Here is a 25,997-nt window from a genome sequence, read left to right as displayed (position 1 = left end):
CTATCACCTTTGAATTTAGGAAATTTGAATGCTAATGTTATAAACACATGCTAATTTAATTTATTTAGTAAGTTTGTTAAATATCGTTACATAAGTGATGAATAAATTAGTCATTAGTTGAATATATTCAAAATTTATAATGAATATACCTTTTATATATATATATGTATATTTATAATTTTTTTATAAATTATATGTATATTTATAATTTTTTATAAATTTTATTAAGTGTTTATGTATCTTATGATATACGATGCGGTACGATATGATATATGATACAGAAAAATTAAAAATCGATTCACGATACGATTCACGTTTTGACAACTATGCATCAACTTATAATTTCAAGATTGATGTTTTATCAAAATGAGATCCATTTTCCTGTCCAAAAAAAGGAGATTTATCTTATTAACAAATATTTATGATATTTTTTGTAATTAATTAATCAAATTTTATTTACCATTCCTCATTTTTATGCTTATTTTTAACTATAAAAACTTGATCCCAACTCTTATTTTATTTATTTAGGGAAGTCTCTTATTATAGTTAAGGGAAAAGTAAGATTGTTTTTGACAGAGTCCACTGTCACAGTCACCGCACAGGGGAACATCGCGTGGAGCTGCACAAAGTCGAAAAGCAGAGAGAGACAGAGACCCTTTTTGGTAAGTGAACGCCAAAGAGACCGTAGAGAGACAAAAAAGACACAGAAAATGAGAATCACAATAGAGACCACCAGCTTTCACACGAGCACTACTGACTAATGACTATACACTACGCAAAAACATCAACAACAAAGTTTTCATTTTTTTATTATTATTTATTTTCATTCATTCCCTTGAAAAGCTCAGGCTAAAACGGCCAAACAAGAATCCCTTCCAACCCAACTCTCTGTCTTTTTTTTGGTAAAAGGCGATAAAAACTCTCTGTCTTTCTATTAGATCCGCGTCTTTTCTTTTAATCAATGAAGGAGCGCTTGTGGGGTCCATTAAGATCTCTGGGTCTTCCTTCTTTTGTTGTCTAATGGGGTCTTTCTGTTGATTTTACTTCCCTTGTTTTTGAGTTGGGTCCATATATAAGTGGTGTGTTTTTTCTTCCGTAAAGCTAGGGCTTTTATATTCCTTTTTTGGTTGTTGTATGCTGAGATGCAATCGGGTAGTTCCGAATCCGCGAGCCCGAGAACCGAGCGGGTCCAGTCTTTGTCAACCCCTGATACGAGAGGGAAGCATCGGATACAAGCAGAGCTGAAGCGGCTTGAACAGGAAGCTAGATTCTTAGAGGTAACTTCTTATTCTTAATAAATTGTTTCTGGCCTATGATGTTGTTTTCTTGAGTTATTGAATGTTTAGTCCTCTATTGTTTCCTTTTATCTGATTGTGTGTGTTTGTGTTTATAAACGAATAAATGGTAATCTGGGCAGTTTTGAATTTACTTATTTGTTGTCTCTGTAAAGTGTAAAGTCGCCTAATAGGTCGTTAGTTTCATATTTCAAACTTGATATAACAAATGCCGGAATTTTGAGATAGGAACCTAGTTGAAATATTATTATCTTTAACATAACAGATATTCTTGATAAGCCACTACTTTTGTTGAGTTGGGAATGGACCTGGATTCTTCGTCCAATTGGTGAATATGTTGAAATGGTGCAGAACTTGAGGCTTTGAGCAGTTTGCAATTATCTTCATGGTTTTTAAGAAACATAAAGACCTTGTGGAACGCAGTTGGGTCATGTTAAAAGATTGCTACTTCTGATTCTGTGTGCTGAATTAGGGGGTACGGTTTCTGATGTTTTCTGATCACAACAGAGTTCAGGAAGTTCAATGCAGATCCCTTTATCAGTTTATGGGTATCCTTGCGATGTGTTATGTTTCTTGTTGCCAAATGTGCATTGGTCTCAAAAACGGTAGTGACTTACTGTTTCATTGACTGTGAATGGTCTGTTTTCAGAAAAGTATTTTCTAGATTTATCCTTACGACCCTATCCTTTACAAACTTAAAATATTTTACATTAGATTGCAGTGATTAGGTTTTTGAGCAAGTGAATTTTTGGTACTCTTGGGAAAAGAGGTGTGGACACTTGATTTTCCTTAGTCAATGTAGTTTATAATGCATAGTGAGGAAACTCAATTCCAATTGCAGTAGATAGGATGATAGAAATTTCAAATCTGAGAAATAGTTGATTGTGTGAGTGTATTTTATTGTCCCCTCACTCTATCTGCATTCCGTATTCCTTTTGATGCAACTAAACTTGATTGCTGTTGTCTCTCATAAGTGTCAAGCAGCTAGATTTGTTGGAATTCGTAGGCAATTTGTTTTCTTCCATCTTGGAAGGTGAGATGTAGGTCTTGCCATTTAGAGTGTAGGTTTTTGTTTTTGTTTTTCTTATTTTAAAGTTAATATTGGGCAACCTGGTTTTTTGAATTTGGATAATTCTTAGGTTTGACTATTTACATATGAACAATGTATGAAGAAAAAATACCGTACTATGATTTTGATAAACAATGTATGATGCACAAATACTTAACTATGATTTTGCATCGACCCATAGTAATTCTTGTTGTTAAAAAAAAGGGGCTACATAACCTTACGCACACTTATTTAAATGGTGTTAGACTTAGATCCTCTGGAGAATCTTGCATAACATTTATGGTTGGATAATTCCTTCAAATGCTTGAACTGATCTATCACTGTTCTAACATATCTCTCTGTGGAAGGTATAACAATGACTTGATACATGCAATCAGTATGTTGAAAATCCAAGTGAATAAATTTTCGTATCCTCATTCCTTACATTTTTGAGCTGTAATTTATTTCATTCATTTTTTAAAAAAAAATCCTTTTTGAATCAATTGATTGAGACTTGAGTTGTGTCGGTACAATTTAATTGCATAGGAGATAGAGGAAGTTAGAGACTTGCTGTTGTTGGAAATTTTGGGTTACTGAAGATATACAAGTGAAGTCAGAGGGAGAAGAAAATTCTTGATTTTCTGTTTTTAGGTTCAGAGTCAGATTTAAGTATACATAATTGGGAAAAAGCTTAAACATCTTGGCATGGAAATTATATTGTACACTTTGCCTCATATACAGTGGGTGAGCTACAGTTTCTCCTAAGAGATCCTTGGAAGTTTGAGAACTTATGGAAAGGTCTTCATTATTGTGGACAAATTGTGTAAACGACTTGGCTATGCAGCTAATCAGGTTTCTGGTACAATGCTCAAGGCCTCAACGGACTAGCATATGTTATTGAAACCCTAGTTTATTATGTATTCAATATATCTGGGAACTGTTTTTGCAGTTGCTGCAAATTTTTGTGTGCCCAGAAATCACCCTGGGGTTTATGCTTGTACACCTTAAAAGTTATAGTATAAATTATCTAAAAGAGAATGTTAGCATCTCAACAAGTTTGACAAATTAGGTACATTGCTCAAACCTGGAATTACCTTCTCTTCTCAAACAAGTTGTACTTTCAAATCCTATTACCCTTTCCTCTGTGCCTCCCCCACCCCCCCCCGGCCCTTCCCTTCCCCAAACAAAAATTAAAAAATCTTCTCACCTTTGGTCACTGTTAATCCTAATTGACAGGTTGCCCCAGTAGGCAAGCCATTTTCTCTTTTAAATAAATCGGGTCATAAAAATCAGTAGAGTTGGCTAATCCAGCTACCTTCTCATTTCCTTCAGTTTATTTCACTGCTGTCAACTAGCACCGAGCTTGAGGAAAGCTCCATTGAGATAACAAGTTTCCATAGGCATGCAGCAGGGTCCTCTGCCTTGATGTGCTACTAACAGCGTTGGAGTTTGTAACTCAGACTTCCACCAGCAGTGAAATGTGTAATTCAAATTAAGGAAGGAATTAGGTACTGTCATGTTGCTTTTTGGAACACTTCCAATGTGAAGGATGGCTACATAGACTATATTTGGCTGTTGGGAGTTGGTAGGAAGCTTAGAAGTTATGTCAGATCTACATCTGAAAAGTTTTTCATGTATAATATAGCAGTATCTCAGTAGGGAAACTACTTTCCATTATTCACATCCAAACCCTATGGAGAACTTTTCTGGTAATTTTGTTTGAGTCTGTCTGAATAATCAAAACATCTAGGAAGTTGATAGTTTCATGTGTGAATATTTGACACAGTATGTCAAACCAAATAATTTTTTAAAAGAAATAAAAAATAAAAAGGAAAAGAGGGGTTTTCTCATATTTGGGAATCAACCTCTCCCGAAAAATTGGGTGTAAAGCTGCTTACCAATCACCTCAGCCAGAGCCCGCAAAAGTGGAAGCTTTGTGCACTAGGTATGACTATGTTTCTAGAGAACTTCATCCTCATGTCTAGTTGCTTCTGGTAATTGGGTATATTTGATCAGTTTCTTATCTTATATCCAACTTTTTTGGGTTGATTTCTGCCTCTGTTGCTTGATTCTATTGTATGTGCCTCCCATATTGGCTATCTTGATAGTTCCCAGTGCTTCCCATAGTTATTTTGTGGCATCTATTTTGTGTATAGTTTTGGGAATTTTATGGGAGGTTTAGATAGCCTATTGCAATAAATTTGTCATGGGAAAGTATTTCTGGTAAATATAGTTTAATCAATCTGGTAATTGGAGAGGCAAAGAACATCCAGAGGAACTGACCTACTGAGATGTGATGGTTTTGGACACATTTCTGTTTCTGAATAACCTCACAGTTCAATGTGAGTGTTTTCTGTAATTAGTATTAGATTAGATAACTTTCCTTCTTGCTACATATTCTAGATGTAATTTTAGCATTGTTTATATTTTTGGCTATTGGACTGACTGGATTTGCTGCACGTGCAGGAAGAGCTGGAACAGCTTGAAAAGATGGAAAAGGCCTCAGCTGCAAGCAAGGAGTAAGAATGAGAAAATATATAGAGTACTTAATTTAACATTTATCTAACCTTTAGTTTTTACTATGTCAATTCACAAGCTTGAGTTTCTATTCTGCATGCCAGAATGCTAAGCAAAGTGGAATCAAGGCCTGATCCTTTGCTCTCAGTGTAATACTTCCCTGCCTAACATATTCTTTCAATGCTTTAAAATTTTCCCCTGCTTCATTTTGACCTTTTATATAAAATCATATTTCTTTTGGTTTGGCAGAACAACTGGCCCAATAAATCCATTTTGGGACCGATGGTTTGAAGGCCCACAAGATTCAAAAGGTTGCAGATGCTGGATATTGTGATGATTATAGTGAAATTCAAGAACCAACTTCCATGATCATATTTTGGCAGACGCTTTAACTTACAGACATGTAACAGCCATAGGGGAAAAAAGAAAAGAAAAGAAAAACCTTTAAATTAGTTTCTTACAGCTTGAGTAGATTTTCTGTGTCAATTGGCAATCATTTGGTGGAATGCTTCATTGTGCATATGAGGATTTTATAGCAAAACTTTCTCATTGGTAAATGATTCATGAAAGGCTCAATGGTACAGATGACAATTGCATTGCATTACCTTCTTACCATCGAGATGTTTTTAATTCACAGCAAACCCCCCACCGAAAAAGCAAAAACAGTTTTCAATTATATGCTCTAAAACGCATAACATGAAAATCTCTTTTGTTGTACAGCATGGTTCAACATGAATGTGTTACTGAATACTTCATTGAGTAGAACACAATTTCTTAGAGCAAATAAAAACTGAATGATCTACAAATTTGTTTGGGAGTAGCTCCCATACAGTTTAGATGATACATAAAAGAGGCTTTTATATCACTCATCCTTCAAACCCATGAATGAATGGATACATAAATTTTACTTTCTTCTGTTTTATACATTTCTTCCATTCCTTAATCAACTTGGAGTTTTCCCAGTGACCCGCTGGGCAATCCAGCCCAGGCCGTCATACAGCCCTTCTCCTGTGAGGGCACAGCAGGCTTGAATGTGCCAATCATGATTCTTGATGCTGTGAAGAGAAAGGGCATCAGTGATTTCAGCTGGGGTCATGGCATCCTTAAGGTCTTGTTTGTTTGCAAAAACTAGTATAACAGAATGTTGTAGATCCTCATGTCCCAGCAACCTGAAGAGTTCATCCTTCATAATTGAGATCCTCGCCCTATCAGTGCTGTCTATCACCGCTATAATGGCATGCGTTCCACGATAGTATGTTGCCCATGATGTCCTGAGTCTTTCTTGTCCACCAAGATCCCAAACCTGACATGAACAACATTGGCAAATAATCATGTTTAGCTGCTTTACATTTCAGACGGATAAATGTCATTTTTTCAACAACTCTCAGCCATTTAGCCAGGCATGTTCAATCCCCTATCTATTATGTCTAAAATGAAACCAAGATTGATGCTACAAAGCAATTATACAACTTCTCACGCACATGATCAAGTTAACCATTCAAAACAACATAGGCACAAACAATATATTCATTTTCCAGATGGAATAGAAAACCTAAAAGAGTTTCACAAGTTAAGATGACAAGCCTCAACTATCATAACCTTTATCGATACAGGAAAATCACTAACAAATTTTTAGAACCATTGGTCTATGATAATTCAATTTCTTTTCTGGTTGCATTACCATGAATATTCATTACAAAAAAATCAAGCTGTTGATCATCTTGACAATGTCCAACTTTTAGTTTTTTGTATTTTAAACATTCACGCATACTGTAATAGAAGGCATAATTAAAAGTTCCATTATTTCTTTGTATGTTGATTAGAAAATTGGATGCAGTATCAAGGAATAAGAGGTTCACAATTTCTTTGAGTTGATTCTAATTTACTTGTAAAATAAAGAATAAAACTATAGTTAGAAGAATGGGGGCAATAAAATATTCTCCAATCTAACAGTATCTTTGGATGGGAGAGAAGAAGAGGTAGGAATTCCATTCCTTCCCATTTGGATTTACCTCCTCCTTTTGGTTCACTCAAATTGGGGGAATTTGGTTGGAGAAGATACCTTGTTTGATAATTTTTTTCTATGCTGCCCTTTTACCCTTAACGATTTAAGTATCAATAATGTCTAAACAAATCCTGATCACTTGTCACACTATTTTCAAATTAAAATATCTTATCATCTTCCTTTTGTTCCACCCAACAACCAAAGTAGGTTGAAGGATATATACCCCTCTCCTCCATTTTACTTTTCAGAACATCCAAATAAAGGAAATAGATAATTATTCTCTCTCTTCTCCCTCCCTCTCTTGATCATTTACCCTCCTCTCCCTAACAAAAGGGTAGACGTATCATCTTCTTTCATATTCTCCCGATTTGAGAGAATTGGGAAAAGGGGCTGTAAGGGGATAAGATATCATTTCACATCTCCTGACATGATCGTCCAAACCCCCCCCCCCCCCCCAAACAAAAAAAGAAAAAGAAAAAAAGGGTGCCCTTGCTCTCTCATTTCTATCCTCTCCTTCCATCCAAATATATCCTAACAATGGGTTCAACTCCCCCAACAAACAACAATTGTAATGGCGTTTCTAAACAAGTCTTTGCACAAGCTTTAGGAGCTAACAAATGTGTCAATTAGTTACAACCTAGTTCTCAAGTATATATGTACTGCTTATAGGTCTAATATATTTTAACTTAACTACTTGAGACAACTCTATATGACCAGACCTTCCTGCACATGCAGACAAACATAAAATAGGAATATAGAAATAACAAATATATTACATGTCACAATAAGATGTACATCTAGCCAAGTTGAAGTGTATGAAAAAAGAGAGATCCAACTTGAATCTTTCTCACAGCAAAAAGATTTTCATAGGGAGAAAACAGGAAGGAGAAGGGAATATGGAAAATGATTTTGAACATGTAAGATTGCAAAAGTGGGTACAACCAAAGATTTTCAAAAACCTAAAGATAAAATACAAATGCATTTTTTGGCTGCCAAAGAAGTAAACCAGCATAAGATTTTTTTGTTCATTTAATGCCTGAGAAAACAACGAGAACAGAACATAGAAGACATCTATACATGTGGATTGAATAGCTTTTAAAAAAGAATCCAAAAATAAAAAGAGAAGAAGATGAAGAAAAAACAACGAAGCCTCAATCCCAAAAATATTGGGGTCGGCTATGGATTCTAACTTGAATCAACTAACTCTTTCTCACTAGTACAATAATCGTTTTCCTCTCTCAAGTGACTCTCCTCATCTTTTTATATAGAGGTCACCCATAACTTTTAGGGGATTTCCTAATTTAATAGCTCATAACAATATTCTTGATGCACTTTGCACTTCATCCATCTTGGTCTTATTCTATAATTCACATGCTCTTCAATCTCTCCATTCTAGTGATCCAATACATCAAAAGCTCTCATTATTTGGTATCTCTTGACCATCAAGTCTTACAACCCATACATCATTGTTTCTGCTTTTACCAAACTTACATTCCATGTACTATGTTTTAGTTCAACCTTTAGATTTTAAATTCTCTCTCCAAATTTCCAACTTAACATTAATTTCACGTCTAGTTTCATCCACTAAAACCATACTATTTGCAAAAAGTATACACCAAGAGACTTCATATTGAATTGATCTAGTGAACTTATCCACCGCTAGCATAAAAAGTGATATGAACTTAGTGTTGATCCTGCACTCATTCTCACACTAATTACAGCTCTGTCATACATATCCTCAATCTACTTGATATACTTTAGTGGAACTCCATTCTTTTTCTAAGTACCACATAACCTCTCTAGGTATCATATGCTTTCTCCAGGTCAATAGAAACCACATGGAAATCTTTATGAGACATCCCATGTTAGATATCCTTGGCATAAATTTCTTTGTTCCACTTAAATACAACTTTTCAATATTACCTTTTCTTTTTTCCACATACATAAACAGAAGCCACAACATACGCAAAGTCAGATTTCAAAATGTGCCAACGAAACAATACTAGATCAATAATAGGAAAAAAAGGACCAATTATGCCATACTTCAACTCAACCAATTACAAGCAAACTCTCACCCACTAAGTTCCATTCTTCTTGATTGCAGGTCCCTTGCAAACCACTTTGGGGAATTCCAACTGAAGCATACACAGAGGACAACCACTGTGCAGATATTTTAGCAATGGAGGGATGAATTTATCCATGAACTTTGTCGTATATGCAGCCTCTTTATCATGTATTTGGCATCAACTTAAGGCTGAATCCTAGGGTTATGTTCTACTTGTACCAAAATCTGTTTTGTAATCAAATCACTTTTAACCGTATATTACTAGACTCTCTCCCTGTCTCAATCAAACCCATTTCTACCACACACTAAAATAAAACAAGCATCACCCAACTAAAAGTAACTCACTTCCCCCCAGTTCTTTATTTCCTTAAGTTACAATCACTTTCCAACTACAATATGATTATGAACATAAAATAAAATTAAAGTTAAACAACCCAAAGACAGAACACAAACATTTAGTAAAAATAAACGAAAAACAAAAACTTTCCCAAAGCCAAAGGGTAACAAAATAAGAGTAGAAAAGTTGGTAGCAAACCTCGAAGCGTATATTCTTGTAGACAAGCTCTTCAACGTTGCTCCCAACAGTAGGGTGCGTAGTGACAACCTCACCCAGGTGTAATTTGTAAAGGGTGGTGGTCTTCCCTGCATTATCTAACCCAACCACCACAATCTTGTATTCCTTTGCAGGAAACAACATGAACCAAAATCTCGATATCATCGCCCCCATTATTATAATACTACTAACCTATAAAAGATCCAAAGTAAATAAATTTATGAGTTTGTGATTGAATGAAGAAGATTAAGAGAAATAAAGAAACAAATCGAAACGATTGTGAGGTGCAAAATTGATCAGATCAGATCAAAATTATGAGATGAAAAGGAATCAAACCTGAGTGAGAGATATTATGGGATTGGAATTGGAATTAGAAGTTGGGGAACGCAGCAGAGAAAAGGAAAACCCTAAATTTAGGCTGAAAGAATCAGAGTCCAGAGAGAGAGAGAGATTTCGATCTAAATTCTAATATTAGTATTTAGTATTTGTAATTTGTAAGCGACAAAAAGTTAGACTAGTTAAGATGAAAAGAGGTGGATGATGATGATGCTGTCGGTGCCACCATGGCAGATGACGTGTACCTCTGCGCTACAACTTAAGTGGTAAGTCGAGTCGGTCCACTGCACTACACCTAAACAAATGGGAAATTTGGATATATATTTAAAAGTAAATACATGATACTACATTTTTTTTTTTTTTTTCATAAAAAAAATATATATATTAGACTAGTCTACACCCATTCAAGGTTCCAAAAATATAGTGGGTTCCAGTTAGCTCAACTGGTAAAATTTCTGATAGTTGTATAAGAGATCTAGGGTTCAATCCCCGCCTACATCAAAAACTGATTGGTGTCTTGGTCTGATGATAGTAAAACTTTCTCCTCTCTTTGTGTGTGTGTTAAAAATACTTAGTATTCTAAAAAATAAAAATAAAAATAAAGGTTCCAAAAATATAAAACGTTAATTGATATTTATTATCAAATCAAAAAATTAATTAAGTTTTAGTGTATACAAGATTTAAACTACAAATCATTCATATGTCAAACATAAAACTTTGTAAGTTGATTTAACTTAGAACACACAAGATACCCAACATATATGCTTTAAGTGAATATAATTTAAGAAGTTGTAAACATGTGAGGAAATCAATTTTAAGAAGGTTTGTCAATCCTAGGCTCCATGTTAATAGTAAACCTCTTAGAGCATTCACATCCGAAATTTACAAAAAATTATATTTTACCATCTCAAAAGCTACTTTATCATTTATATACCATACCATTTTTCAACACACCTAACATCCCAACTTTTATTTTACCATTCTACACATTAAAATAATATAAAAATATTCTCACTTCTCTCTCACAGAAACCATGCTCATTCAACCACAAGCAAATCCACTGATAACCACAACTCACAGCAACCCACAGATCTTTAGCAAACTCACTAATCAACCACAACTCACAGTAACCCACAGATCTCCACCGCTACACGAACCCCATTGGAACCACCACCAGTGGCGGAGCCAAGATCTGACTTAAGGGGGGCAAAAATTACATTTGACATCACATTTACGTATGTGCAAGTGAACATATATATATATATATATATATATATGGTATTTGAGATCAATTTTCAAAATAATAATTCATTCATGTGTATATTAAGCAATATTTGAATACAAGAAAATTCAAAATAAAATAACATATTCATTATATTATTTATCTATTAGGGTTTTATTTACATAAAAAATCATTTTGAAATTGTAATTATAAAAATGTTACATCAGGAGGGTTTTGGTTTTGGTTTAAAAAACCATCCTATTTATTAACCATTTATTTGTATAATTTTTAAATGCATTTATTGTATTATATAATATAATAGAAGAAATATTAATAGATTTTTTTGGTGGGGCTAGAGGGGCAAGTGCCCTCCCTCGACCCCCCTTGGCTTTGCCCCTGACCACCACGCATGACCTCGCCAATCTCCACCTTGCACCCACGCACAACCCACGACCCATCAAACCCGAAATCTAACTAAACCCACAAACAACCCATCAACAAATCTCCACTCCAGGCCGATCACTGTGAGACCCGTCAACCACACACCATCCATGCTGACCACCAAAATCAAAACCCACTCACCTCTACCGTGAGTCCGTGACCCACCTCGTCAGAATCTATGTTGTAAGTCCGTGACCTAGCTCACCACGCACGACCTTGCCACGACCCACTCCCACACCACCAAACCCATGACCCACACTATCACCTGACCCACGCCGAAGCCCATGCCTTATAATACCCACCACCGTGAGCTAAAGAGAGATGTGATGAGAGAAAGGAGTTTGGATTGGATTGTTGTGGAGAGAGGGAGAGCAGAAGACTGAGAAGAGACACCGAGACCCTTAATCACCCATCCCCACCACCACTGAAACCCTCCACCACATCAAACCCATGAGCTCCACCACATCAAACCCTTGATTCAAGGGAAAATAAAGAGAAGAAAAAAAATGAAAGGGAAGAAAGGGACGAGAGAGGGGGAGGGATTGAATGAGTGAACTGAAAAAGAAGAAAAAAGAGAGAGAGAGAGAGGAGATGAGAGTGTGACTGGTGAGAGAGAGAGAGAGAGATGAATTGATAAAGTAAACAATGAAAGTGAATAAATTATTAGTTTTTTTTTTTTTTTAATTGAGCTACAGTGCAATTCTACCTTTAGAATTATACTATAGCACAATTGCAAAATTTTTTGCAATAGTTGGTTTTTACAAGTCCAGATGTGTAAGGGGTTTTGGGCTTTTATGCTAAATTTTCCCTACACATGGCATATGGCATTCCCAATGTGAATGCTCTTACGGCCTATAATTCCATTGTCAGGCTTGTTGAGAATCCCATGTTGATAGAAAAACCAACAATCCAATGTCCTAAATGGTCTCTTAGGAATAGGATACCACCAACCTTCCAAGGACCAAGATTTTCTCTCTCAACTGGGGAAAGGATCAAAGGAAATACAACTTGGTTGTTTGGTAATAATAAAGCTCGTGTTCTAAGCATACTAAGAGTTTTCACTACTAGAATGGATAATGATGATACACAGAAAATCAGTAGGCTAAATGCTCCAGGCTTCAATGAGCTTGAGGTTGCTTGGAAGACTTGAAAAGAAAGAAGCACAAGATCAAAGGTGACCGGGGTAAACCAGCCAAAAACCCTCCGATACTTAAGTTAGTTTTCTCTCTTGAACTAAGGAATTCCAACTCTATAAGTGGTGAAAACTTACCTTAATTTGATATGGCTGAGTCCTTTTATAGTGAGTTTTGGAGTGATTACTTGTTTAGTAACTTCCCCAACATGGGTGAAAGTTAAAAGGTTTAGACTTAACTTCTACAACTACTATTGGAAGTTAAGAACTTAGTGGGAAGTTAGAGCGATGAATAAGGATTTCGCTCCCACTTCAGAATAGTAGAACGTGGTTCGAATTATAAGCTTTTAGATAGAGATTTACTCTGAAAATTTCTAAGTGTTGGGCAGTTGTCTAGGTGACTCCATGCTGGACGACCTTCTTGCACTTAGATGACCTCCTTCGGAGGCACTCATAGGTTAAATCTCTATTGCAATTCTGAACATTTAATATATCAAGTGGACGACCTTTCTAGTCTTGGATGACACGATGGACGAACTGGAGATAGTCCAATTTTTTGGTTCACCATCAGATAATGTTATGAATGAGTTAAGGATAGGAGTATTCATGAAACCACACAATTGCACTTAAACTAACCAAAACTGCTTAAAAAATAAAACCATACAAAATTGCACCAAATTGCACCCTTATTTGTGTGTGTGTGTGTTTTATTTTATATTTATATATATATTATGAACTAGATGTTGATCACTAAATCTTTTAAATATAAAAGATGAGGTTTTTTACATCTAAGAACTTGTTGGGCTACTATTATTTAGTTCAAAATAAAGAAAAACTAACTCAACATTTTAAAAATGGGCCAAAAATAAAGGAAAAATCAGCATAGAATTTTGAAAATTTTATAGTCTAAAACCAACCAAATTGCATCATGATATACGGTATTAAACTACACCTTTCATGTGACCATAGTCGATTGTGGTGGTTTTTTTTTTTTTTTTTTGGTTTAATAAAGCTGTAGTGGGCCATGGGTATTTGTGATTAGGGTTGTGCAAACCACTATCGAAGCCGACAAGACTGACCGGCACTGATGTAGCCACATCGTTGGTAGGACTGACTGATTGACTCGAGGCTGGTGAACGGAGGGCGAAAGGCAATCTAACTTTGGTGCGATAAAGCCAATGGAAATTGAAACTCCAAAACCGATATTTCCAAACCGATCGATATATGGCTGTAGCAACAGATTTTTTTTTTTTTTTAAATGTGTGAAACGATGTTGTTTCTATTGGTTTTGAAAAAAAAAGAAAAAAGAAAAAGAAAAAAAAAGGAACCAAATGCTGTCGTTTTGTGCTAGGTCAAGGCTCCTATATATTCTTTCTTTTCCTCTATTATCACCTTAAAACTCTCTCGCCTCTCTCTCAAGTCTTGCACTCAATCACTCTCCACACCAAACAGCAAACACCACACCAGGTAAGTTAGACAGTCCTTAACTCTAGCCCATCTTGTTATTCTCGACCCATGTTAGTAAGTGATTATGAATTTATAATAATAATTATTTTATTTCTGGGTAATTGAAGTCGTAGAAATGCTTTGTGAGTCAGTAGCTCCACCAAAGCATAAAGTTTGCTTTAGCTTTTTGAATGTGTTAGTGTTTTTGGTTGTTGAAGAAGAAAACAATGTAACAATAGATATGCGTTCATAGGGTGCTGTTGATTTTTTTTTTTTCCTCTTAAAAAACATATCAAGTGGATATTTTGGTTGATGTGTGAACAGGTTAGTCGTTTGTGTGAAAAGTTTGTACATTTTTCTTGGAATCTTGAAAATGTTGTGTATTGATAATATTGGGCCTAACAGCCCAATTTTTTTTTTTTTTTTTTTATAAAAAAATATACTGTTATTTTAATGTTTCAAACCGAATAAACCGATTGAACCAACTGCAAAAAACCGCACCGCTATAGGTCAAAAAACAGACTTTAACCGGTGTGCATCGGTTCCAATTATGTGAATACCAATCCCCATCAGTTCGGTGATAAATTTGAGAAAAAACCACATTGACCGAATCGCGCACACCCCTATTTATGATGGCTAGTTGTGGTTGCTGGTGTTTGTGGTGGTGGGTGGTTGCTTTGATTGTGGTTTTTGTGTTTTTTATTTGATTTGGGTTTTATGATGGCTTGTGGTGATGGTGGTTGGATGGTGCTTGGTTGTGATTTTGGTGGTTGGTTGTGAGGGGTGGCTGCTTGAGAGAGAGAGAGATGAATTAAAAAATGAATAATATTTAGTTGCGATGTGGAAAAAAGAGATGAGATGTAGGATAAATTGTGAAACAGTGAGTTAAAATAAATAAATTAGTTTTTTGGGTGCTAAAAACTCAATTTTTTTTAAAGTACAAGTTTTTTTTTTTTTTTTTTCCTTAGTTGAGTTCTTGAACATAATGGCAGGTTCTCTCACCTTGTTTTCAAACTGCTCTCTCACCTTTTTTATACTTATATATTATATGGACAAAAATTAGGTATAATACCTTAGGTACTGTTCCTTAAATTTCCTTCTTAAAATTCGGCAATGTGGCTACTTAACTAAAAAATACAATTCCATCCAGTGAGAAAAAATCTACATAACAAAATTTTAAGAAAAGAACTTAAACAACAACACTTAAATACTATACCTAAGTCCTGCCCATATTATATTATATTAAAAGAGTTTAACATAGAGTTTTATGATGGATTCGACCCCTTTGAAGCGTCCAAGAAAGGAATTGAGTGAGGAACTGAAACTTGTGAGTGGTGGTAGGAAAAAACAGGTTGTTGAGCTTAAGAACTTAATGGTGGAGGTTGATATTCAGCCCCGTCGACAGCCATGAAAACCTTAGCTTGGAACTGCAAGGGGCTTGGGAACCGGCGTGCAGTTTAAGAGCTTGTCGAAATTATGCAAGCACAAGATCCCATGATTGTGTTTTTATCTAAAACATGGTCATCTAAGGAGCATATGAAATGGGTTCGAGATAGGATTTTGTTTGATGGGTGTTTTTCAGTTCCTAGTAATGACAGGGGTGGTGGTTTAGCTCTTTTATGGAAAAAGGATGTGGATGTGTGGGTGGATAGTTTTTCGAATTACCACATTGATTCTATTATGCATGGTGGCTCGGAGAATGCTTGGAGATTGACCAGATTCTATGGGGAGCCTGATACAAATCGTAGAAGTGAAGGTTGGAACATGCTAAGAATTCTTAGCTTAAAGCTGAAGCTTCCTTGGTGCTGTTTGGGTGATTTTAATGAGCTTTTAGAGGTGGGAGATAAGAGAGGTGGAATTTCGCGGGCTCATTTTTTGATGCAAAATTTTAGAGACGTGTTTGGACCATTGTGGGTTTGTTGATCTAAGCTTTTCAGGACCGGATTATACTTGGCATGGGAGGTGAAGGGGAGAGTGGATATGGGAAAGGTTGGATAGGGGTGTTGCAAATTATGAGTGGTTAACTTAGTTTCCTACAAGTAGGGTGAAACACTTGAATTGCTTTACCTCCGATCATAGGCCGATTCTTCTATATTTGGATGGTAATGGAGAGCAACAAAAATGGAGTAGGAAGCCTTTCTGGTTTGAAGCTATGTGGATTTCGGATCCTGAGTGTAAAGAGGTGATAACAAGAGCTTGGGATTGTGCCCCTAATGGCACACCTATGTTTGTTGCTGCAACAAAACTAAAAAGATGTAAGAAAAGGTTGAAATTTTGGAGTCGGGATCACTTTGGCAATGTTAAAAAACATATAAAGCAAGTGAAGGAGCAATTGTGGCATGCTAAAGAGGTTTCAGCCAGATCTAGGGATCATGAGGAGGTGGTTCGATTAAAAAAGGAATTGAATGTGTTATATGACAAAGAGGAGAAAATGTGGCAACAATGATCCAGGGTTCAGTGGTTGAAGAATAGGGACCAGAATACTAAGTTTTTTCATGGGACTGCTACTCAAAGGATGAGGAAGAATTTCATTAAGGGGCTACGTGATGGGAATGGGGTATGGAAAGAGGATGAGGAGGTATTTTCAGCTCTTCTTAATGACTTTTATACTAATCTCTTTACTTCCTCAAATCCACAGGATTTAGATATTGTGTTGAATGGGGTGAATGTTGTAGTAACTGAGACAATAAGAGCAGAACTTGATAGACCTTTCATAAGTGAGGAGGGGGGGAGAAGTATTTAAGGGGATGGCACCACTTAAAGCCCCTGGTCCGGAAGGTTTGCTGCCTTTATTTTTTTCAAACTTACTGGACTGATATTGATATGGATGTTTCTCAGGCTGTTCTATCTTGTTTAAATTCGAGATCTATCCTTAGGTCTATAAACCATACCTTTATCACTTTGATCCCTAAAGTTCATAATCCTGAAAGGGTTTCTGATTTTAGACCTATAAGCCTTTGCAATGTGATTTATAAGATTATTAGCAAGGCGATTGCGAACCGTCTCAAGCCTATGCTTAATTCTATTATTTCTGAGACCCAAAGTGTTTTTATTGTTGATAGATTGATTATTGATAATATTTTAATTGCTTTTGAGTCTTTACATCATATGAAGACTAGTTGTATAGGCAAGAAAGGGTTTATGGCTATGAAATTGGATATGAGCAAGGCTTATGATAGGGTGGAGTAAGTTTTCTTGAAAAAATTCTCCTCAAGATGGGTTTCTCAGATACATGGGTGGCTTTGATTATGGAGTGTATTACTACTTGGTGTGTTGTCGCAGGGCCATTACAGAAACTCAAAGGAGAAAATTAGAGAAGAAGGGAGAGAGAGGTGTGTGTCTTCAATTTTGATTTCTCCTCCCCCTTTTACACGTTAATTCCCCATTTCCCAAGTCTACAAAATCTCCTAAAAAAATTCTCAATAATAATATTCAAATCTGACTAATTAAGGAAAAAAATTAAAAATAAAACAAAGTCCTAATATAACTACGAAAGTGGAGTTTTTCAGCTGGAATTTTCGTGCATCAGAGCTGGAAGCTTCCAAAAATAAACCGCATCAAATCTACGTATTAGAATTGCAGGCAAAGGAACATTCCAGAATGTCAACAGTGTAGGTGTAGCAACTTCAAGCCCGATTTCGACCTTGATGTAGCCTGTATCTCTCAAAACATGAAAGTTGTAGAGCTTTGTCTTGGTGTTCCATAGCATCTTGAATCATCTCAATCGGAGCTCAGATGAGAGATTTATGCCCAGATTACGAAACAATGTCAAAGCTGTCCAGAATCGCCCAATTAGCTACGTTTTACACTTAATGACTCCGTTTGCATCCTAAATCAAAATATAAGAATAATGAGTACATTTAGGCACCAAATAAATATAAAAGGCTAAACATTAAAGGAGAAAAATATGACATTTTGCATTCTCATCACTACTGTGTCATATTCTATTCTTGTGAATGATGAACCAAAGGGTGTGATTGTTCCCTCTCATGGTTAAAGACAAAGAGATCCTCTTTCCCCTTATTTGTTCATCTTTTGTGCTGAAAGGTTGAATGCTCTCTTACGAAATGCTACAGCTAAGGGAGTGATTCACGGTTTCTCTATTTGTAGAAATGGGCCTAAACTAACTTATTTATTTTTTGCAGATGATTGTTTAATTTTTTGCCGATCTAATGTTGAAGAGTGTAATAAAATTCAAGAGTTGCTTGCTTTTTATGAGACTGCTTCAGGTCAAATGATCAATAAGGAGAAGACTACTGTCTTTTTTAGCAGAAATACAGATGAGCTACTTAGGATGCTCTAAAAGTGGCCCTCAGTGTTCCGGTCATTAGACATTATGAGAAATATTGCCTTCTTTTGTAGGTAGGAACAGGAAAGCGTGTTTTATTTAGATTAAAGAAAGGATTTGGGCTCGAATGCAAGGTTGAAAGGAAAAGTTGTTGTCTCAAGCTGGTAGGGAAGTCATGATTAAGGCAGTGGTTCAATCTATCCCGATCTACTCCATGAGTGTCTTCAAGTTACCGATGGGCCTTTGTAAAGATATTGAAGCCATGATTCAAAAGTTTTGGTGGGGTAGTGGTGATGCAAGAAAAATTCATTGGGTTAAATAGAGCTCTTTATGTTCTTCTAAATCAATTGGTGGTATAAGGTTTCGGGTCTTTCAGAAGTTCAATCATGCTTTATTGGCTAAACAGGTTTGGCGTTTTCTTCATCACCGTGACACACTCCTCTTTAAAGTCTTTAGTGCAAAGTATTTCCCAAATGGTAATATTTTTGAGGCCCCAGTTCACCCTAAGTGCTCTTATGTGATAGGTTAAGAATGTATTGACCCTTTGTGATGAATAAACAAATTAATTAGATAAGTTAATTAATTAATTCAATTAGCATGCAATAAGCATGGTAGCGCAAACAAATCACCAACTAAGTTAATATGCAGTGGAAAATAAATTGACACAGTGATTTGTTTACGAATGAGGAAAACCTACACGACAAAAACCCCATCGGGTGATTTTAAGGTCACCACTCCTGAGAATCCATTATTATCACAACAAGCGGTTACAAGTAAAGGAATCCCAGTACTTTATACCAACCTACAGTTGAATCCTTACCCCAATACCTAATTGGATTTGTTCTGTAGTGACAATCTCTCATTTCAATGCACGGCTCCTAGTACATGACCAACCAATTCGATACACGGATCCAAGTACGCGACTTACACACCAACTTGAGAAGGATGTCGACTACAAAATTCTTCAGTTCATCAACACGATGAAGATCACGATACTCCTTGGTTATAAAATCTTATGGCGTACAAATGCAATGGCTTTTTAAAGAGAAAGATAAACTAGGGCATATGTTTCTGGTTCACAATATGCTTGTGAAAAACTTTTGCATTAAGGTGCATCAGCTGTGATGGCCTTTGAAACAATCCTTATATATGTTTAGGGCTGTGAGAAAAGAAAGCCCAAATATGTATACACGGATTGAAGTGAAATCAGATCTGAAAAACTGATTTTCTTAAATCTTTATAGATATCCTATCTATCGAGCATTGGGCTTAAACAGCCTTTTAAATCTTGATAGATACTAGTTGTCGAGTTTTAAAATCCAGCACTTCTTCACTTGATTCTTGGATAGACTTGCATGGTTTTAACACTTGAACTTGAAATCTTGTACCTTAAAGTATTAAACACATTCTAGATCTACCCAATTACAAGTAAAGTGCGTTTTGTCAAAGGATTAACAAATTCTATATTGACATATGTTCCTAACATGATTCACATATGTTCTAACATTATACATGGAGGAGTATTTTGAAAGCACAAGGGGTTATTGAGAAAGGTGCGATATGGAAGGTGGGTAGTGGACAAATGATAGATGTGTGGCATCATAGGTGACTGCTTGACCTGCACCACAGTAAAATCATATCCCTAAATGTTAATTCATTTGTTGTTCGGGTGTGTGATTTGTTTCTATCGGGTATGAGGATTTGGATCCAGGCCGCCTTGCGAGTTGTTTTTTACCATGGGAAGCAGATATGGTGAGAAAAATCTAGGTCTGTGAGGATTGGGAGGAGGATATTTTGATCTGGCCTTTAACCTCTGATGGTGATTATATAGTGTGAGGGGTGCGTATCGAATGCTTGTTGACAATGAGAATCTGCCTCTGCCAAGTTCTTCCACTCCCACTGGTGTTGGTTTGGTGTGGAAGAAAATATGGAAGGTTTGGGTTCCTAATAAAATTAAGCACTTCTTGTGGCGTGCTGCTAAGGATTCTTTGCTCTCTAAATAGAATTTGGAGGCTTGGCACATCCCAATTGGTATTGTATGTGATGGCTATAGTGATCACTCGGAGTCGGTATTGCATGCTTTGATGTCGGATCTGGGATTTCTTTTTTTGGTTCAGGCGAAGTGCAGGTCTTTTATGGAGCTTTTGGAGGTTCTTTTCAGTTATGGGTCATGCTTCCGCATTACGCTTTTTGCTACCGTGGCGTGGAGTTTATGGAAGTATTGCAATAGGGTGAAGGAATGCCAATTGGTATGGCCGTTGCATGAAATGGGGGAAAGAGCAAAGGCGTTATTTGCTGAGTTTTAGAAGGTTAATCCTTAGGAGCAGCGCGAGCCCTTGCGTCGTGCACAGGTGCGTTGGTCTCCTTCGCCTGAAGATCATTACAAAGCAAACTTTGACGCAGCCTTCTTTGAAGAATTTGGTTCAGCAGGCGTTGGTGTAGTTTTTCGTGATCATACAGGGCAGATCATTGGAACTTTGCAATTGAATATTGGCTCGATTTAGTCCGTAGAAATGGTCGAAGCTATGGCGACTCGAAGGGCTGTGCTGTTTGCTAAGGAGTTGTGTTTGTTTCAAGATATTATTGAAGGTGATTGCAGTCAGGTTATTGATGCTCTGAAGGGATCTGGTCGCTGCCGTACTTTGTTTAGTCACATCATTGATGAATCTAAGAGACTTGGAGGAATGTTGAGGAGCTGTCTGTTCCAACATGTTCGGCGAGAAGGAAATAGGTTAGCTCATAGTTTAGCTAAAAAGTAAGTTTTATTTGCAGACACTGATGTATGGGTAGAATCTTTACCTGAGAATGTGGAAGATGTTTTCCATTTGGATTTGCCTTGAGTTTGTGTTGTTTTTTGTTGGTTTTTCTTAATTTCGCATATCTTTTTCTCAAAAAAGAAAAACAGAAAGTTTTATAAGGTAAATTTAATAAATTATAGAAATTTTATACTCTAGTCAATTATCACCGTATTTGACAAGAGTTCAAAAATAAGCAAGAAGTGTGTGTTCAAGACTTGTAGCAGAAAAGGGCTTTGTATGGGAAGTATTTGCGCATTTTGTTTATTATTATTAGATGCTACACTAGTGTTCAGGTATATACTCTCCCACTCCTTAAATTAAAAAAGAAAAAAGAAAAAAAAAGGGTATATCTGTATATGATCTCTTTCAATTTCCACGATAGCAAATGCAAAATAGTAAAAATGTAATTGAAAAAAATATCTATAAAAAAGTGGGACCCAAATTACAAAATGCATAAGAGCATTCACAATTGTTTTTTCAATCCTATCCTATTTTACCATCCCAAAAAGCCACTTTATCAATTATACCATACCATTTTACAATACCCTCAACATTCCAAAACTATATTATTTTATCATTTTATTAAAATATTATTTTTTAATCTTTCTTTATTATTTCTTTCCAACATTCATTTTTTTCAAATTTAAGCACTATTCCAACAGTCACTTTTTTCAAATTCAAGCACTATTCCAACAAACACATTTTCTTTCCAGCAATCATATATATTTCTTTCCAACAATCATATATATTTTCAACTACTTGCATTTTTTTTTTTTTTTTTTTTGTTTGAGAAAGAATCTGCCAAATATCAATGTACTCAAACTTGTCAACTTTAAAAATCCACATACATATATATTCCATCAAACCTGCCAAATATCAATATAAAATCCACATACATATTTATAGATGCATCCTACCAAATATCAATGTATTCAACTTGCTAACTTTAATAATCCACACACACACACACACACACACACACACACACACACACACACACACACACACACACACACACACACACACACACACACACACACACACACACAACACACACACACACACACACAACACACACACACACACACACACACACACACACACAGAGAACCTGCCAATTTTTTTTTTTTTTTTTTTTTTTTTTGTAATTTTAGAAAGAACCTGCCAAATATCAATTTACTCAAACTTGCTAACTTTAAAAATCCACATACATACATACATACATACATACATACATACATATATATATATATATATATAGGTTATAGAGGGGGAGAGGGCCGATTGAGGCCGTCTGGGTGCAGAAGCATAAATAAAAGGTTACAAGTGTGAAGGCCATGACTATGGCGTTACAGGTGTAAACTAGAAAATAAACTGAGACAACCATCTGTTTACAAAGTAAAGAGAAGGGAGGTTTCTGAAGTAGTTTTCCTAAACTGGAATCAATTGAACCTTTCTTATAGAAATCATCAATTTTGAACTTCTGTTTTCTATAATACTTGGAGGCTGTTCTCTTTCTGTGGAATTTCTCAGAGGGTTCTTTTCCTTTGTATTTGGATTTTCTCTTGGGATTGACTGAAGGTAAGCCGTACTGTGTACAGAAGTTTCCTACTTCGTACTTGGGTTTGCTCTTGCTGGTTTGACTTTGGATTTTCAAATCTCTACACATCTTTATTCCTTCACTTCGGATTTTGCTAGAGATATCTCCATAGGTTAGGTTATCATAATTTATGACACCTAAGGGTTCGGCAAGGGTTTCTTTGACCTTCTGTCCAAATAATGTGGGTAAGCCATTGATGAACTTCTCCTTCCAAAATGGAGAGTTACAATCGCTTTTATGCATGACTCTGGTGGTGAACACATCTTCATACCACCTGTATTCTCCAAGGTTCTTACATCTAAGGTTACTCAACTGGTCGTAAATCCTAGATGTGATGTTGCTGGGTTTACCTACGAAGTGTTTCATGATCGTATAGATCAGGGTATTGACTCTGTCGGGAACACCTCATCCTATGCGTTCGTCAAAGATGGGGTTCTCATTCTCATCTTTTTGGACAACATGCTTAATGTCTTCTTTAGACTCCCCTGTTAGACAGTTATTCCACCAATCTAACAGTTTTCCTGTGAATCCTAAAATCATGAGCTCTATGACCTCTGTGTGCTGATGTCCATCATTTAGGTAGTTATTGGCTACCATGGTCATATGCTGAATCTTGTTTAGGATTTCTTATTCTGATAAACCATCTATGTTTCATTCATAGAGTTTACCAGTGAATACTGTGAACTGGGTATTCCTTTCCTCATACTGGAGGTCAGGAGGTGTAGTCTGGGATACCAGTTCTTGGTTAGGCTGGTTGGGTTTACCTTAGGTTAGTAAAGCCTATTTACCTGTAAACCTCGAAATTGGTCTTCTAGGTGTTCTATCTCATTTTCAGTTTTTGAGGAGATTCTACTAAAACTGCTAGAGGCTTTATGGGCTCTTAAAGTGATAAGCCGGTTATCTTTGGTTTGTTCCCTACTGGTTGAGGTGGTGTTTGGTGAAAGGGTGACTGGTTCCTTCTTCACAAGTTCCTCAAGCTTCTTGGCAACTATTTCTAAGGCTGTTTGGTCCTTAGATCTAAGACTGGCTTGTCTAGTTGTGGAGAGCTTGACTAAAGGTTTTTCTAATGTTTGGATAGGTTTGCTAGGGCTTCCTGGCTAAAGGATGACCTTGTTATCTATCCGATCTTCGATTCTATCAAGCTATTTACCTATGACTCCTAAACACTGGTTGGTATATATATATATACTACCTGCCAAATATCAATGTACTCAACCTGCCAACTTAAAAAATCCACACACATATATATACATGCAACCTGGCAAATATCATTGTATTCAACCTGCCAATTTTTAAATTCCACATGCATATATATATATATATATACATGTAACCTGCCAAATATTAATGTACTCAACTTGCCAACTTTAAAAATCCACATACATATATATAGATGCAATCCACATATATAACTATCAATGTTGTCTTTAGAAGACTTGTACACATATCAAATTACAATAAAACCCCACATGCATAACTTACACACTTAAGTTCCTACAACTCCCCTTGTAATTGCCATAGATGCTCAACGAGGTCTGTTTGGAGTTGAGAATGAATTTCATGGTCTCGAATATATTGATGGGTTTCAATGAACTCTGTAAATTCATTTGTGTGCTCTCGTGACAGTTGTATAGTAGGGTTGTCATCAATTTGCTCATAATCCAATTCCACCACTTTATTTACATCTCGCTCATCCTCATCGATCATGTTATGAAGAATTATGTATGCTTTCATGATGTCTTGGAGTGTTTCACTATAGAAAAATCTTGCAAGTCCACGCACAATTGCGAATCTTGCTTGAAGCACTCCAAATGCACACTTTACATCCTTCCTATTCGCTTCTTAGGCTTTTGCAAATAATTTTCTTTTTTCTCCTTATGGAGATGGAATTGTTTTAACAAATGTTGACCACTTCGGATATATGCCATCGGTAAGGAAGTATCCCATTGTATACTCATGACCATTGATTGAGTAATTAACTACAAGAGCACGTCCTTATTCGAGCTCAGAAAATAGAGGAGACAGTTCTAATACATTAATGTCATTATTTGACCCAGGTAACCCAAAAAATGCATGCTATATCCAAAGATCAAATGATGCCACTGCTTCCAAAACAATGGTTGGCTCATGAATATGACCAGAGTACTGACCTTTCCATGCAGCCAGACAATTTTTCTATTTCTAATGCATGCAATCAATGCTCCCTAGCATCTCTGGAAATCCACGTCTTTCCCTATTGACTAAAATTCTAGCAATGTCTTCGTTGTTTGGGGATCTCAAGTATTCCTTGGAGAAAATATCAACCACCGCTTTAACAAATTTTTTTAGACTTTCTATTGTAGTGGATTTTCCAATCCGCACATACTCATCCATAAAATCAGCTGCAACTCCATATGCAAGCATCCTAAGTGCAGATGTTATCTTTTGAAGAGAAGATAAACCGAGTCTTTGGGCACTATCTCTTTTTTCGATAAAGAAAGGTTCATAAGTTTCTACCTTAGATTGAATATGGAGAAAAAGAGACCGACTCATCTGAAATCTCCTCCGAAATAAATTAGGAGGATATACTGGTGTGTTGGCAAAATAGTCGAGATAAAGTCTTTTATGGCCTGTCGAACGATCACATTCGATATACCGACGATGTTTACGTTGTGATGTTGAACCCTTAAGAACTCACCTCGTTATTTCATCCTCATTTGAGTCGTCAAAAAGCAATTTGCGAAAAAGAGAGTGACCCATAGAGACAACCTTGAAAACAATAGTGTTAGGAAATTATCACTATTATTGAACAGGAAAATAATTAATTAAGTATGAAACATGCCTGTGCATGAAATATATAGAACTTTTGCATCTTCCAACTAATTTTTTTTTGAAAAAAATAATAATAATAATAATTAGTGTCTTGAAACTATTCGGAAAATAATATTGTGACACCATTGCAATATAATTTATACCTTCATTTGGTTAGTCGCACCACTTGGATTTCGGGCTTCAATTTTAGCTAGGAACCCAGCAAACTTACTTGTCTCCCTATTAATTGTTCCCCATCGACTTGTTAGGGAGGAAGTAGAACGTGTGGTTCCATAAGTATTGTTCTCGCAAAAGTATTGCCAAATTTTCTCTCAAAATTTGTTAGCCTTTTGGTCAATACCATGCACGGCATCCATGCTAATGTTAAGCCATGTAGAGACGAGGAGGTTGTCCTCATCTACACTAAAGTTGCCACCACGTTTTGTTGGATTAAAGGTGACA

The 25,997-nt window shown here is 36.1% G+C and overlaps 2 protein-coding genes across 2 annotated transcripts; one reads left to right on the top strand and one right to left on the bottom strand.

The window, feature by feature from the left end:
- The first annotated feature begins 596 nt into the window (after positions 1-596).
- On the top strand, positions 597-5,409 carry LOC115995003 (guanine nucleotide-binding protein subunit gamma 2). The gene is made up of 4 exons (XM_031119396.1): positions 597-1,277; positions 4,810-4,862; positions 4,965-5,009; positions 5,110-5,409. The coding sequence occupies exons 1-4, from the start codon at positions 1,143-1,145 to the stop codon at positions 5,192-5,194; spliced, it is 318 nt and encodes a 105-aa protein (XP_030975256.1). The 5' UTR covers positions 597-1,142; the 3' UTR covers positions 5,195-5,409.
- A 102-nt stretch (positions 5,410-5,511) lies between these two features.
- On the bottom strand, positions 5,512-9,974 carry LOC115995002 (ADP-ribosylation factor-like protein 5). The gene is made up of 3 exons (XM_031119395.1): positions 9,820-9,974; positions 9,466-9,675; positions 5,512-6,163 (listed from the first exon to the last, which is right to left on the bottom strand). Exons 2-3 carry the CDS (start codon positions 9,655-9,657, stop codon positions 5,804-5,806), a joined length of 552 nt encoding a protein of 183 aa, XP_030975255.1. The 5' UTR covers positions 9,658-9,675; positions 9,820-9,974; the 3' UTR covers positions 5,512-5,803.
- Positions 9,975-25,997: the final 16,023 nt, after the last annotated feature.

Source organism: Quercus lobata, chromosome 6 (genome assembly GCF_001633185.2).
Source record: "Quercus lobata isolate SW786 chromosome 6, ValleyOak3.0 Primary Assembly, whole genome shotgun sequence".
NCBI classification, from domain to species: Eukaryota; Viridiplantae; Streptophyta; class Magnoliopsida; order Fagales; family Fagaceae; genus Quercus; species Quercus lobata.
Note: the sequence above shows the minus strand (reverse complement) of the source record. Positions and strands in the feature narration are given on the sequence as shown.

What these genes read in the sequence shown, in the direction of transcription:
- LOC115995003 (XM_031119396.1), top strand. Translation starts at nt 1,143, where the DNA reads ATGCAATCGGGTAGTTCCGAATCCGCGAGCCCGAGAACCGAGCGGGTC. An exon ending in AGGAAGCTAGATTCTTAGAG is followed by an intron (nt 1,278 to 4,809) that starts GTAACTTCTTAT and finishes CTGCACGTGCAG; the next exon opens with GAAGAGCTGGAACAGCTTGA. An exon ending in CCTGATCCTTTGCTCTCAGT is followed by an intron (nt 5,010 to 5,109) that starts GTAATACTTCCC and finishes TTGGTTTGGCAG; the next exon opens with AACAACTGGCCCAATAAATC.
- LOC115995002 (XM_031119395.1), bottom strand. Translation starts at nt 9,657, where the DNA reads ATGGGGGCGATGATATCGAGATTTTGGTTCATGTTGTTTCCTGCAAAG. An exon ending in ACAAGAATATACGCTTCGAG is followed by an intron (nt 6,164 to 9,465) that starts GTTTGCTACCAA and finishes TGTTCATGTCAG; the next exon opens with GTTTGGGATCTTGGTGGACA.